At 36.7% G+C, this 12,966-nt stretch overlaps 2 protein-coding genes across 2 annotated transcripts; one reads left to right on the top strand and one right to left on the bottom strand.

The window, feature by feature from the left end:
- Window positions 1-230: 230 nt before the first annotated feature.
- On the bottom strand, window positions 231-8,972 carry hgsnat (heparan-alpha-glucosaminide N-acetyltransferase). Its single transcript, XM_015040993.1, has 18 exons — window positions 8,726-8,972; window positions 7,459-7,574; window positions 7,204-7,340; window positions 6,400-6,518; window positions 6,200-6,269; window positions 5,929-5,998; window positions 5,710-5,810; window positions 4,782-4,858; window positions 4,647-4,677; window positions 4,275-4,435; window positions 4,001-4,116; window positions 3,762-3,883; window positions 3,379-3,505; window positions 2,771-2,857; window positions 2,583-2,660; window positions 1,933-2,003; window positions 1,330-1,442; window positions 231-1,184 (listed from the first exon to the last, which is right to left on the bottom strand). Exons 1-18 carry the CDS (start codon window positions 8,910-8,912, stop codon window positions 1,003-1,005), a joined length of 1,965 nt encoding a protein of 654 aa, XP_014896479.1. The 5' UTR covers window positions 8,913-8,972; the 3' UTR covers window positions 231-1,002.
- On the top strand, window positions 7,506-12,891 carry LOC106952702 (dynactin subunit 6). The gene is made up of 8 exons (XM_015040999.1): window positions 7,506-7,592; window positions 9,743-9,889; window positions 10,065-10,129; window positions 10,234-10,339; window positions 10,445-10,530; window positions 10,630-10,677; window positions 10,764-10,906; window positions 12,081-12,891. The coding sequence occupies exons 2-8, from the start codon at window positions 9,861-9,863 to the stop codon at window positions 12,171-12,173; spliced, it is 570 nt and encodes a 189-aa protein (XP_014896485.1). The 5' UTR covers window positions 7,506-7,592; window positions 9,743-9,860; the 3' UTR covers window positions 12,174-12,891.
- Window positions 12,892-12,966: the final 75 nt, after the last annotated feature.

Below are 12,966 nucleotides of genomic sequence, written 5' to 3'. Positions count from 1 at the left end.
TCTCACTGTTACATGATTCCCACGACTTCTCTTAGGCAATACAGACTAACCTTTTGACATATAGGCTGAATATAAATAACAGCTACTAACACGAATTATATTTTAAAGTCGTCCTATAAAGGACACGCTAAAATTTCAGAACATATCTTTCTTTTGTTTTCAAAAGAAATTGTAAGGTGCCACATAATGTACATTTAAACTCAAAATAAGTCTGAATTATCTTTATTAAATAATTTTCAAATTATGAACAATATAAAAAAAATTCCATGTATAAAAGTTTGACAAAATCAATTCAAAAAGTACAAGATGAACACTTATACCAAAATCTGACAGCATTTGGATAATCAGCATGTTTTACATTTAATTCTTTGTAAATGTGCTCTAAAACATTTATATGTGTCTATCTGACATTTGTGGAAATAAACAGCATTGTTGTTTTAAAACATGCTAGCACAAGTCAATGACTGGACTTTTCAAATATTTGATGACAAGTAGTGAAATCAATTAAAGTCTGCTGGCATCCTGAATTCACTTCCCAGATGTTTTTTCCCTAAAAAACAAATGGGGTAACATCTTACAATTTTGAGCTAAAAAAAAATTAAAAAAAGTATATTACAGAACCCCAAATCACTAAACCATCTAAACCATTAATCTGCTTTTCGGTTTTCAGAGACCGAAAACCAGATTTAAAGAGAACAAATATATACTTGGTAATATTAATCAAAAATGTGGGGGGAAAAAACTAATTTGTGCTAAACATCTTTGGCCCTGCAGTCTAATGATCATTAACAAAAGATGCAAGATGAGAAAAGCAATGGTGATGTCTGCTTTGTAAGATGAAATCAAACCAGTTTAGAAAAAAGTAATTATTATGGTACTTATAAAGTAAATTAATAGCTGTTCCCACATGGTTTTAAATGTTATCACCAGCAATTCAGATGTAAAAAAATATATATATATTTGCATTGCTTGTGCACTCCTGCTGATTTAGTAAGCTGTCCTTTAGATTTTCCAGAAAATCCTCTTTCTGTAGAGGATGTAAGAGATAACAACCCACAAAGATGTGGCGAGAATATTCTGGATGAGGTGCTCAGCGTGTGACTGGCTGTTGGCCATGCGCCAGCGGAAGGGAAAGTAGTCCTCAAACACTTCATGCCCCACATACACAAGAATGGAGTTCATACCTGAAATCAAGCAAACAAGTGAGTGAAGGAACAGTCACAATGGCTCCCAATCCATCAAACAGGTACATGGGCTTATCTTGATCACGACAAATTATATAAATACAGTCTAGCCATTCAGTTCTGTATTTTTAACAGAAATGCTCACCAGGGTAGTAGAAAGGTGCCCCAGACCACCATTTCTTAACATCAATTGTGTAGTAGATCAGCACAAGCAACACAAAGGCAAAACAAGCCAATGTTGTCACATAGGACAGTGACCTGGAGGTGATACAAAGAGACACAAGATAATTATTAAAGATGTTCAGATTAGGTGTTGTTAAGTTAGTTAAAAGTAAAATGGGAAACTGCAAATCAATGAATATGGGTGGCTTGGCAGGCTGATAGTATAACACTGTCAATCAGATAACACAATTAATACTAATTGAACAGATACAAGTAAAGGCCATGGGTTGGAAAAGAACTCAAAATAAAGGAGTATTTCTCATATAAATACATATCTCCACTGGTTGCATGTCTACAAGTCCACTGATGTTTGATGTGTTTACAGAACAAAATTTACGAGTTTTCTTAGTTGAAAATTAATTAGAAAAAAAAAACGTAATTGTCAGAAAATGTTAAGTATTTACATTTTAAAATTAAAAACAATTGTTTGGGGGAATGTTCTTAAGCATTTGTTCAACCAACACAAAAAGGTAACCACACTTGGAATACACTTTCCCATATTACAATATTTAGGAGCAAACCTTACCACAAGTTCTTGTTGACAGGAATGAAACCTTTGTCTGTGGAGCACTCGGTCAGAACTGCTGATACGGCTCCCTGAGGGATGAAGAATAGTCAATTATCCAGAGGGGAGGAAAAATAACCATCAGGAAACATAATTTTCAGTACAATTAGTCATTTCAGAAATGCAAATATTGAAATTGTTTTTAAATCACCTAGCCTGATGAACTCATGCTGAGATGCTAAACTAGCATATTGAAGACGACCGTTGTTAATAGAAAGTACACCTACTATAAGTTTTAGGGGTTTTAATATGGCCTATGGTGTATTATAAGAGCTAACATCAAATTTAACTTAAATTTTACAAAATACACCACAGACATGACTGCCCATTATCTTTTCAAAAAAACAAAAAACAAACTGTAAATGCTGTGTGAGGAAAAATAAGGGGTATTCTTGGTGCTTTCACATTATAAAGAATATTTTTTTCTACTTTTCTTCAAGCTTAGTAACTTTTTAACTTGTTCTCTTTTCCTCAAATGTGACTCCTTTATTCCTAAATGGATGTATGTGTGCATGTGGTGTCTTTGAAAACATAATCGGCTTGTGAGTTCTCAGATCTACTAGTCTGGTTTTATTTCATGTTTGTACAAAGTTAATAGGTAATTATCATACCAGTAAGAGACCCCAGATGAGAAATCTTGAAATAACACTTGTAGGAACATCTCTGTAGTGTAAAAGTATCTTTCCAGCCTGAGCACAAAAAATATATGCATTATAAACACTTACTTGATATTACAATCCTATATATTTATTTACTTTTTTTTTTTTTTTTTTTTACAAAGTATTAAATAAATACTAACCTGTAATCCAAGAAAAGCCATAAGGACAGAGTTGATGCTTCCCAAAACACCTTCTGGATCAAAAGGCATCTTAGTTGCATAAATCACCTGAATATTACAATGACAACAAAGAGGTGTTTATGTAAATATTCTAAAACTGATTCAGATCACTTTTCAGTAATATTTGTGTAACTGTGGGAGGGCCAATTAGGAAGTAAGTCTTTATAATTAGAGCTGCACCGATCAGAACATTGTCATCAATTGCCTGAGGAGCCCTGACTTAACTGCAGATATCTTACCATGTCATACAAAACACATTCTTCCATCAATCCATTCATTGTCTAGACTCACTTATCTATGAAAATGGGGGTTTGTGGTTGTGAGGGCTTGTACCCATCATAGAAAATACAGTTTCTTGTCTTTTTGTACACCTTAGTGATACTGAGAATAGGTAACTTTTAGTCTTCTTAGTGCCGTTGCACTAAAGAAGTAGGGCTTAGGGATGGTGTGTTCACTCATTTGAAAAGTTTATTTTAACATTGCTGACTTGCCAGTCTGGGCTGATCAAGTAGAAATTTCTTGGTTCATCTCTAACAATAAAATTAGAACAAAATAAACATTGCACAAACCTTTGATGAGGGACTTTGGTAAATATGCTGTTCTCCCAGTAGCCTGCGGTCAATGTAACCAGCTGCTCCGCCTGTGCAATTCGTATGGAGGCCCATATCCCCGATCCCACCTGGACCCAGGTATCCTCTGTACCAACAGGAAGGGATAAATTCATGTTACTGATAGGGCAGACAAAGGAGCAGAATTGACTGCTTCAGTGTTATCTAAAAATTCTGTACAAAAGAAAATATTTGTTGAAGTTTACAAATGAAGCTGAATTTAATGCAGTAAAAGCATCCAGAGGTCCTGAGGAGGTATACATTTCTCACTTGTCTTCTTTTAGCAAAAAAAAAAAAAAAAACAACAATTTATTGTTGCTGCACAAAAGCACTGGTTGACTCACGTTGGGCAATCTGGTACAGGAAGAAGGAAAGTGAGGCACAGCCAAACAATTTCCATAAGAAGCACGCAAACCCAGGCTGGCCAGTAAAGTATTATATCAAGACCAGGAGACCACCAAGCATCCTGGAAAACAGACAATTCTCATTAGCAGTTGGAACAAATTAAAGATTTTCTAAAGATTTCTTTAAAACATATAAATAAATGTTAAATAATGATGGCAAAGCAAAGCTTTTGGCTGACTGTTGTGAGTATGTCCAGATGTCCTCTTGCCACCAGTAAGTCCAAACTAGCAACAACCAAGTACGACCAGGCGAGGCGCTGCAGCACACCCGGGATCCTCAACTTGTCAAACGATACTGTGGAGTAAATTATACACTTAAGGCAAAGACACAAGATGAGAGACTACAACAAATGTAAGCTATAAAAGCCAATTTTATACACTTTAGGACTGAATTCAGCAAAAATAATCAATATTAAATGGCAAACAACATCCACTGGAGACATTTATTCTTACATGGTCCAAGGCAGTAGTTTGGGTTAATGATGAAGACACCAATGAGAAACAGCTGAGCGCTCCTCCATATGACTTTCTTGAGCAGAGAGGAACGACTCGCTCCCCCACGCAGCATTGAGTTGATGGAGAGTGCGATGGATGTGCCCATGATGAACACAAACCTGGTGGAGGACGGAGACATGCAGTGAAGGGAGAGAAGATGAAACATAACTGGAAGGGACCACCAGGACAAACGTTGGGAGCTGAAAACTCTTACACTCTTATACCCTTCCCGTGTACATATAAAACAATTGTAGGTAAAACAATAGCATGGAAATATTCTTTACTGTCCCACAGTGGGGAAATTCATAGAAAATAATTAACTTGTCTTACCAAGGAAAAACAAGATCAGCAACTGTAAGACCTGTGAAGCGAAGGACAATAAATAAATCAACAAAATGAACAAGAGCCAAGATGACAACGGAAAAAAGCATAAAAAAAGGAAGAAAGCTAAAAGGTTAGGCTCACCGTTCCAACTTGAATGTCTGAAGAACCAGTATCGTCCTCCTCCATAGTTCACAAACACCATAATAACCAAAGAGATCCTACAGGAATTTGAAAAGATGGAAAAAACTTTTAATAAAGAGTGCCTTGCATTTCAGTGTACTTGCAACTATTCACATCCCCCTGAGTCTTCTTAAATATTGTCAGAATAAAACCACAAATATTATTATGTATATTATTGTGAATTTGTGTAACAGACCAACAGAACATTGTGCATCATTGTGAGGCAAAAGAAAAAGGGATGCATTGGGATTTATAACTTTTTTTTAAAATAAAAATCTTAAATGTCTTGTGCACATTTGTTTCTGTCTGACACACATAAATAAAACCCAGTGCAAATAAAAACCCATCAAATCAGTCTGGGTAAGGGAAGCATTATTTACAGATGAACATCATCATAACGCTGAAAAACTGGAATTGTAGGCAGCAAAACAACTAAGTCAGAAGGTCACATTTTGGTAACAGAATGACTCCAAACATATAACCAAATTTAAACGAAATGGTTAGATTTTAAAAGTTTAGTCCTTCAAGACCTGTGTGAAATCTCTGCTTCAATGCACCTAATTAAAATTATCATATCACTGCATGTTGAGGTAATTTGTGAAAAAGTTTATGAGGAAGGAATACTTTTGAAAGGGACTATGTTCCAGAAAGTTTGACCACAAACTCTGTCTTTTTCAATCAAAAACAAGTAACTAAACTGTTTCTTCTTTATGACAATGTAGCACCAAGAAACTGAGTACGTTTGCTAGTGGAGTGGAGCAAAATAATATGATTGTTTCAATATCTCCTTTGTTGTGAGAATCACATAAAATGAAAATGACAAGTCAGGCTAAAGTTGTAAATTAGTTAATGCTGTGTCACCAGAGCTGGACTGAAGGGTTAGGGTTACCCTCTGAACGTGTCGAGCGAACGAAGCCTTCTGTTGGCGTTGGCCGGGGAAGGGAGGATGTTGTCAGTAACTAGCCCGTCTGTCCGAGGAGACCCCAGTTCCTGGACGGTTGGAGTAAGTTTACATGTGAACTTTATTGTATTCTCCCAAAATCAGGTGCTTAAATCACAAAGGAATTTAATAAAAAAAAAAAAAAACCCTGCAGGGAGAAACACTCACAGAATTAATGAGCCTCTCTGTCTCCATGGTCCCACTGATTCTGAGGACGAAACCCCTTACCACACCAAATCTAGACAAGAATCACAGTGTGCTTACTGGGAGCCTCTTAGAAACACAGCACTTAATAAAAGACTGGTGCTTGAGAGATTTACATACATTTTTATCCAAACACTGCAAATATTATTCATGAAAACACACACACAAGACTTAAAACGACATCTTATTAGGAAATGATTTAATAAAATAGACAAATATTATAAATCAGCCCCACCTTAATACTCTACATCCGACGGCAAATATCAAGGCCAGTCCCACAAAGACAAAAAAAGCAACCAAGATCGCTGCATGGAAAAAGCGGGACATTAGTGTAAAGAAATGTTATTTGTACAAGCCTCATTCTAGGGCTCAAAATATTTAACCTTTATCTATATGACCCCAGTGTAATAAAGCATTCATGTGTGTGACACTCACGCATATTACTGTTTACAGGGTCTGAATTGGTCACTAGGGAGCAGTTAGTGAGCGAGACGTTGTTGAGGTTTTTCATCCACAGAGAGTAGTTCCCATGCTCCCTGAAGTGGAATTGAACTCTGGGAATTAAAACATCAACCAAACACAGTAAATTTAACTGGTTATTAAATTCTTTCATAAAGACTGTCACTTATCCTTGCTTTTGTATATACTATGCCAAGCAAAATAAAAAAAATAAAAATAAAAAAAACAAGTCATACTGCTAGAATGTTTTCATTTAATTGTGTCAAAACTACAAATTTCTTTGTATTTTATTGGAATTTGATTTGCGATAGACGAGCATGAGGTAGTGCAAAACTGTAAGTCTAATGGAGAGAGATGCATAGCTTTTTTACATGTTTATAAATAAAAAACTAACGTGTGGAGTGAATTTGCATTCAACGTTCAATCCATCCTCTGAAAAAGGAGAGAATGTAACCTAACTGCAAACCTACCAAGATATGACTGTCCAGCTAAACTAACAAACTGAGCAAGAAAAGCATTAATCAAATGAATACCAAAATAAAGCCAAATAAAATACATTGTCTACAGTGACTGTAACATGACAAGACTTTTCAAGACAACATAGATAGCCAGTTGATGCATATTTAAAACTCGTAAAAATGCTTTAAAATTGCTCAAGTGTCAAAGTCAATATCCAATCGAATTCAATAGTTGATATGGAAGTTCTGTCACCAAGCATATGATGATTAGACAGTGCATTGCCACTTCTCATACACAAAGAACTACAGTGTGTAGACCTACTTGCAGATCTCCTGGGCCTCAGGAGCGCTGTTGAGCTGCAGAGTTATTTCATGCTGTGTGCTCACAGAAAAGTCAGCTGAGCCGGGCTGGCCAGGGCTGCTCCCTGCTGGCACCACCCCCAGAAGCTGGTACAAACACTAGCAGCACATTTGGAAATGCATCAATAAACGCATCAGATGTTTGTTTGTTTTTTTGACAGTTTTGTGATGCAGAACAGTCAAGAAGAGCTGGATAAACTGGTAGGTTGGAGCTTACCTGGTAGCAGCGCTCTGACCTCCAGGACACCAGGATCTCCGTCTCCAGCTCATTGCTGACCGTCAAAAGAGCCTCATCCATCTTCAAACCAACGTGTTTAGAGTGACCAAAGTCAGCTGGAGAGAAGAAAATCGGTCAGATGACATCCATTAACAATCGGCTTCTACATAATAAACTAAAGCGTTCTAGCATATTATGTTCGGTTCTTCGTAGAAAACAAACAAACAAACAAACAAAAAAAAAAAAAATCAGTGCACAGCTACTATAAAAACCACTTAGATCATCAGAAATATTTACAATGATTTGTTCTGAAATAAACGCGCACGCATGCTCGGATTTTCAGGATATAATCAACAAATATCCTAAATATGCGGTTGTACAGATTAAAGAGAAAGAGGGCTATTCCAACCAGTTTGGTAGAAGAAATGCCAGTTAGCAAAAAGGTGCGGAGGACTAAAGCATGTGAGAGATCTGCAGTGTACATGGCTGCTGAGTTCACTGATCACATGCTGAGTAAATCCATAAATAGCCCTAAGAGGGAAGTTCAAATATTTGCGGCTCAGTTTCCAAACCAAAACTCAGAAATACGGTCAACCCGTTCGACCTCTTAAACATTAGCTTCGCACATACATGGTGGCTTACGGTAAAAGAGCACTAGGCGTGCCTTTGCAGGCGGATAAAAATTAAATGAAACAGTCAAGTGTGTATTTATGACATTGCTATTGCTTTCACATACTTATGTTATACCCAAAATAAATATTTCATTATTTTACTGTGGATTTTTGGAGACAGATTCAGTGAAAGTACTTATGCCAATCCAGACTATGTAGTTTTCAGAAATGTATTTCTCTGAAATCGTAAAAGGTGGCAATAAACTGTCTTTGGATTCTTTTAAAGTGTCGATGAGACTATATCCAGAATAAATATTTCATAATTTTGCTGTACAGTTTTAGAGATAGACCGAGTCAAAGTATCTCCTGACGTTTATCCAGGGTATGCTTAATTGTCTCCTACTTAGAGATGTTCTTCTCTCAAGCTAAAGGAGGTGACAACAAACTCTTTGGATTATGTTCCCCTTTAGTGACAGATAATAGTTTCAACCTTCTTCAAGTCCATAGCGGTGACTCGTTAACGATTTCTTAAAACTGTTGTAAATAGTTAGAAAGGGTTGCGAAAAGTTTTACTTAACATTAGCCAAATAGCTATGGGGCTAACCAAGCCACAAATAAATGTATCTGATTTTATTTGCCAACATTCATGTACTTACGCGCAGAGATTTCAGCCATTAGTGGTCCTACGCAAACGGCAATAACAACAACAATGACAGCGAGGAAAAACATATTAGCTTGTTTGGGTTGCTTCATTTCTTTTCGCTTTTCCGCCTTCTCTCTCGCAGCTGAAGATGTATGTGAAGATATGCGTTTTGGGTTTTCTTCTGGTTTCTTTTTTGCCATGTATTCAACTTCCTACACTTCCTTGTTGTTATATTATAGTGGAAGCGTGGAGGGACAAAAATGGTTCCGGTGTTCAGAAAATTGTCGCATCAATTTTGCAATCAGGCAGCAGGTGTTAAAATGTTGAACAAAGGCTATGACATTGATTTTTCAGGCAGTGGATTAACGCATTTTCAGGTGTGACACACATTGGAGGGTAAAATAATCCCACAAACCTGAACACAATTCAATTCCATGCATTCTGAATAAACCCCAGTGACATTAAAAATACATAAATTAAATAAATGTTCAAATGAAGCAATGAATGGACCAACAATCACACCAAAAATAGAGTCATTGTAATGTATACAATGTGACAGATATGGTTGTTTTTTGACGCCCCATTTACTTTCAAATGCCTACAAGAAGGATAAATAAATAGGAGCTGAATAAAATAAATACAGTGGAAATAATAATTAAAATAAACAGGGAAAAATGTATAACGCTAATAAACAGATCAATGGTCACATTGTATATCATTTTCTAAAACACTTATTTTTGTGCCGTTTTAGGCACATTAGCTACTTTATTAAGACATCCTTTGAATTGTGGTTTGGTTATCCTTTTTTAAGTGTAGGTCTCCTCCATCATATTGATCAAATTATTTCCTGTAAGCAGTCATTAGAGTTGGTTGCTATAGTAACTGCGTCTTAAGCCAGATAAATTAGTATACGTTTTAAAAGTGTATCTCCCTGAAAACGTCTGAATGTTTTTTTTTTTTTTTTTTACACTTCAGCAGTAGTAGTGCAAAGTAATGTTAGTAGTACAGTGCTGTTTGGTATGTGTTACAGTGTAGCAGGAGCCATTACATTGACAGACGCATGCGCACATGCACAGAGGGTGGAGAAAAGGATTTCCAATCGATACCCGAGTGAATCAACGCAGTTTCCCATCAGAGCAGCTCTTGCCATGGCAGACAAATTAAACGCACAGAAAAGGTAATGTAAGCATAGGTTTATGTCCAATCATTAGGTTAACTGCTATTCGTTTATAAATAATTGAGAACTGGTAACAGGGAAGCAGTTTTACCGCTTTTTCTAACGTGTCAAGAAAAGTATCTAATTAGCACCCTAAGCTAGCATTGTTAAGCGGTTACTTCTACTGTTTTCGCAGTGTCAAAATAGCAGCTGGGGCTGTAGTCTGTGTTGAAAGCGAGATCAGAGGAGATGTTACTATTGGTAAGATGTTCTGCTTTTGAAATAAAAAAGTAGCAAACACATAAGCCAAGAGATTTTGCAAATGGATTATAATTTGTCTTTACTGTAACTGTTTGTTGTTTCAGGCCCTAGAACAGTGGTCCATCCAAAAGCTCGGATTATAGCAGAAGCAGGACCCATTGTGATTGGAGAAGGCAACCTGATTGAAGAACAAGCTCTGATCATCAACAGGTGAGGATTAGACTCATCTTACAAGTATTGATCAAATTTAAATATGGATAGAGCTTTACAACAAATCCTAAGGGTAAAAATGTTATACATTTGTATAAATCTCAGTTATCCAGAAAACATCACCCCGGACTCTGAAGTGGAGCCAAAGACCATGACCATTGGTACAAACAACGTGTTTGAAGTCGGCTGTGGTATCCTTTTTTGACAATCCTGTGCCTGTTATTGTGTATAAATAATTGAAAGTGCTTTCATAATTCCAAACCAGATTTGCCTAAACTGTTATTAAACAGTATCTCAAGCCTTGAAAATTGGTGACAACAACGTCATTGAATCTAAAGGTGGGCTCTACCAAATTCAGCTATTAGAACCGAAATCTAACAGAATTACTCACCATATTTTCTTTTTCCTGTGTCTTGCCGTCTAGCTGACGTTGGCAGGAATGTGATTCTCACCAGTGGATGTATCATTGGAGCCTTCTGTCAGGTCAACACCTGTGAGGTCATACCTGAGAACACAGTCATATATGGCTCTGGATGTATGAGGAGAGTTCAAACAGAGAGACCACAGGTATGGATACACATGGTTTTGCACGTCCAGGTTACAGAGAAATATTCCAGGTGTAGGATTATCATTTTATTTTGGTGTCACAGTGGAATAAATGAATACATTTTTCTGTTGGGACTGTTTATTCATCTCAATTGAAATTAGCCGGTATTCTATACCCCTGCCACTTTACCCACTAGGTATACATAAACTATTTTCCTTACTTTTAGACATCCCTGCCTGACTGAAAGTTTTGTATGTGTACTTAGCTACTCTGACCAATTTTTATGATGGTTCAAATGTTCAGAAGTAGAGGGGGAGGAAAAAAGGTTTACACTGTTTAACCCCAATGACTCTTGTTAAATTCTACTCCTGGCAAAATGGTTATTCTTATCTTAACATTTCATGGGATCTACAGTTGGAAAAAGGAAAACAAACATGGATTCGATTTTTACACCAAAGTGCTGCGGAGGTATTCTCCCAGCTGTTGCTGAACATCGTCGGCTTGCTGGGTTAAAGAGAGCAGGTTTAAAACTACAGCTGACAAGCTTAGTGTCTGTTAAGCTGCTGACTGAAGGCTCTACTCAAGCAAATACCTGAACTGTTTAACCAGCTAATATCACTTTCATAATTGCATTGCTGCATGAAGAGCAGAAATAAACCAGTCTTGTATAAACACTACAGAGTACAGTGCCCCCTTACTTTTTTATTGTCTTCTTTATCGCATTTTTATTTCCAGACACAGATAACCTGGCTATGAATATAAAAGATGGTTTTTATTTAGGGGAAAAAGGCAATCCAACCAATCTACTCCCATGTGAAGATATAATTGCATCCATTGATAAATTATGAATTATCTATGGTTGCCACCCCTCCCTGATTACTGTTTAATCTGTCAAATCGAGAAACCACTTAAATAGAACCTATTTAGCAAAATGAAATGGGGTAAAATGTGTCAAGAACAGCACATCTTGCCTCTAAGAAAATTTAAGTGTTTGACATTTGTTAGTCTGATAGGGTTAGAAAGACATTTCTAAGGGTTTGGGCCTCCATGAAACCACAAAGAGCCATTATCTGCAATAGGAGAAAGTAAGCAACAGTGGTGAAGCTATCCAAGAGCGCCCAGCCTACCTACATTTCTCGGATTTTGTTTTTGCAATGTTATGCTCTTCATTGAAATGTTTTATTGTCATTACAGCCACAGACTCTCCAACTTGACTTCCTGATGAAGATTTTGCCAAACTACCACCATTTGAAGAAAACAATTAAAGCAAGCCACACTACCAGTTAAAATGCAACAGTAAACTGTTTGAATTAAATTGCTTTGTTTGAAGGTAACACATGTACATAATTATTAAACACCAAGAATAGTGCCCTTTTGGTATTTCCTACTCTGTAACAGTAGATCAGTCATTTCCCTTTACCTGTTGGCTAGTTTATTCTTTTCTAAAATTGAAAAAAAAAAAATGTTTTCCCTCAAAGTTTGGGAGATGGACTTTAAGTATTGACCAATTATTGCAAGAGATTTGAAACTGTATTGTGAAACAATGAAATTTATTAAAATAAATCAAAATATCTTGTATTTTGAACCACTGTACCATGGTTCTGCAAAGTAAAAGCACTGGAGTCTTCTGAGTCCACAAGAAGAAAAGATGGAGATGTTTTCATGCTGGGTCTTCCACACATCTGGTTACCATCAGAACATCTCTTTACTCAAATTGCACCTTTCAAAACACGTCTTTGCTTTCAACTAAAAATAATCGGAGTAATATTAACACATATTAACCGCATTTACATCTCATCTGTAAGGATGATGTGCCCACTTCTGTCCAGCCTTCATGTGCTTACAGATCTCGGTACTCTTCCCAAAAACGTCCTTGAGGTTTGATTGAGCAGTGACTCTAAAAAGCATTCCACAACACTGCTGCTATTGGCTCCATGTAATGTCTACTGATCCCTGGAGAGAATGAAAGTAAAGGAACATGCTAGGTTGTTTTTTTTTTTTTTTTTTTTTTTGTGACGAACCAACAAAAGGGAGGCTTGCGTTCTTCCTGCGGTTTTTTCCCCTCCCCCCGGGAATCTTT

This window comes from Poecilia latipinna, unplaced genomic scaffold (assembly GCF_001443285.1).
Source record: "Poecilia latipinna isolate Pla-1442-1.1 unplaced genomic scaffold, P_latipinna-1.0 Scaffold535, whole genome shotgun sequence".
In the NCBI taxonomy this organism is placed as follows: Eukaryota; Metazoa; Chordata; class Actinopteri; order Cyprinodontiformes; family Poeciliidae; genus Poecilia; species Poecilia latipinna.
Note: the sequence above shows the minus strand (reverse complement) of the source record. Positions and strands in the feature narration are given on the sequence as shown.

Coding starts and splice junctions, on each gene's coding strand:
- hgsnat (XM_015040993.1), bottom strand. CDS start 8,912: ATGGCAAAAAAGAAACCAGAAGAAAACCCAAAACGCATATCTTCACAT. Junction 6,519..7,203: donor GAGGCCCAGGAGATCTGCAA/GTAGGTCTACAC, acceptor TTTAATTCCCAG/AGTTCAATTCCACTTCAGGG. Junction 6,270..6,399: donor CCCTGTAAACAGTAATATGC/GTGAGTGTCACA, acceptor TTTTCCATGCAG/CGATCTTGGTTGCTTTTTTT.
- LOC106952702 (XM_015040999.1), top strand. CDS start 9,861: ATGGCAGACAAATTAAACGCACAGAAAAG. Junction 10,340..10,444: donor CAAGCTCTGATCATCAACAG/GTGAGGATTAGA, acceptor TATAAATCTCAG/TTATCCAGAAAACATCACCC. Junction 10,678..10,763: donor CAACGTCATTGAATCTAAAG/GTGGGCTCTACC, acceptor CTTGCCGTCTAG/CTGACGTTGGCAGGAATGTG.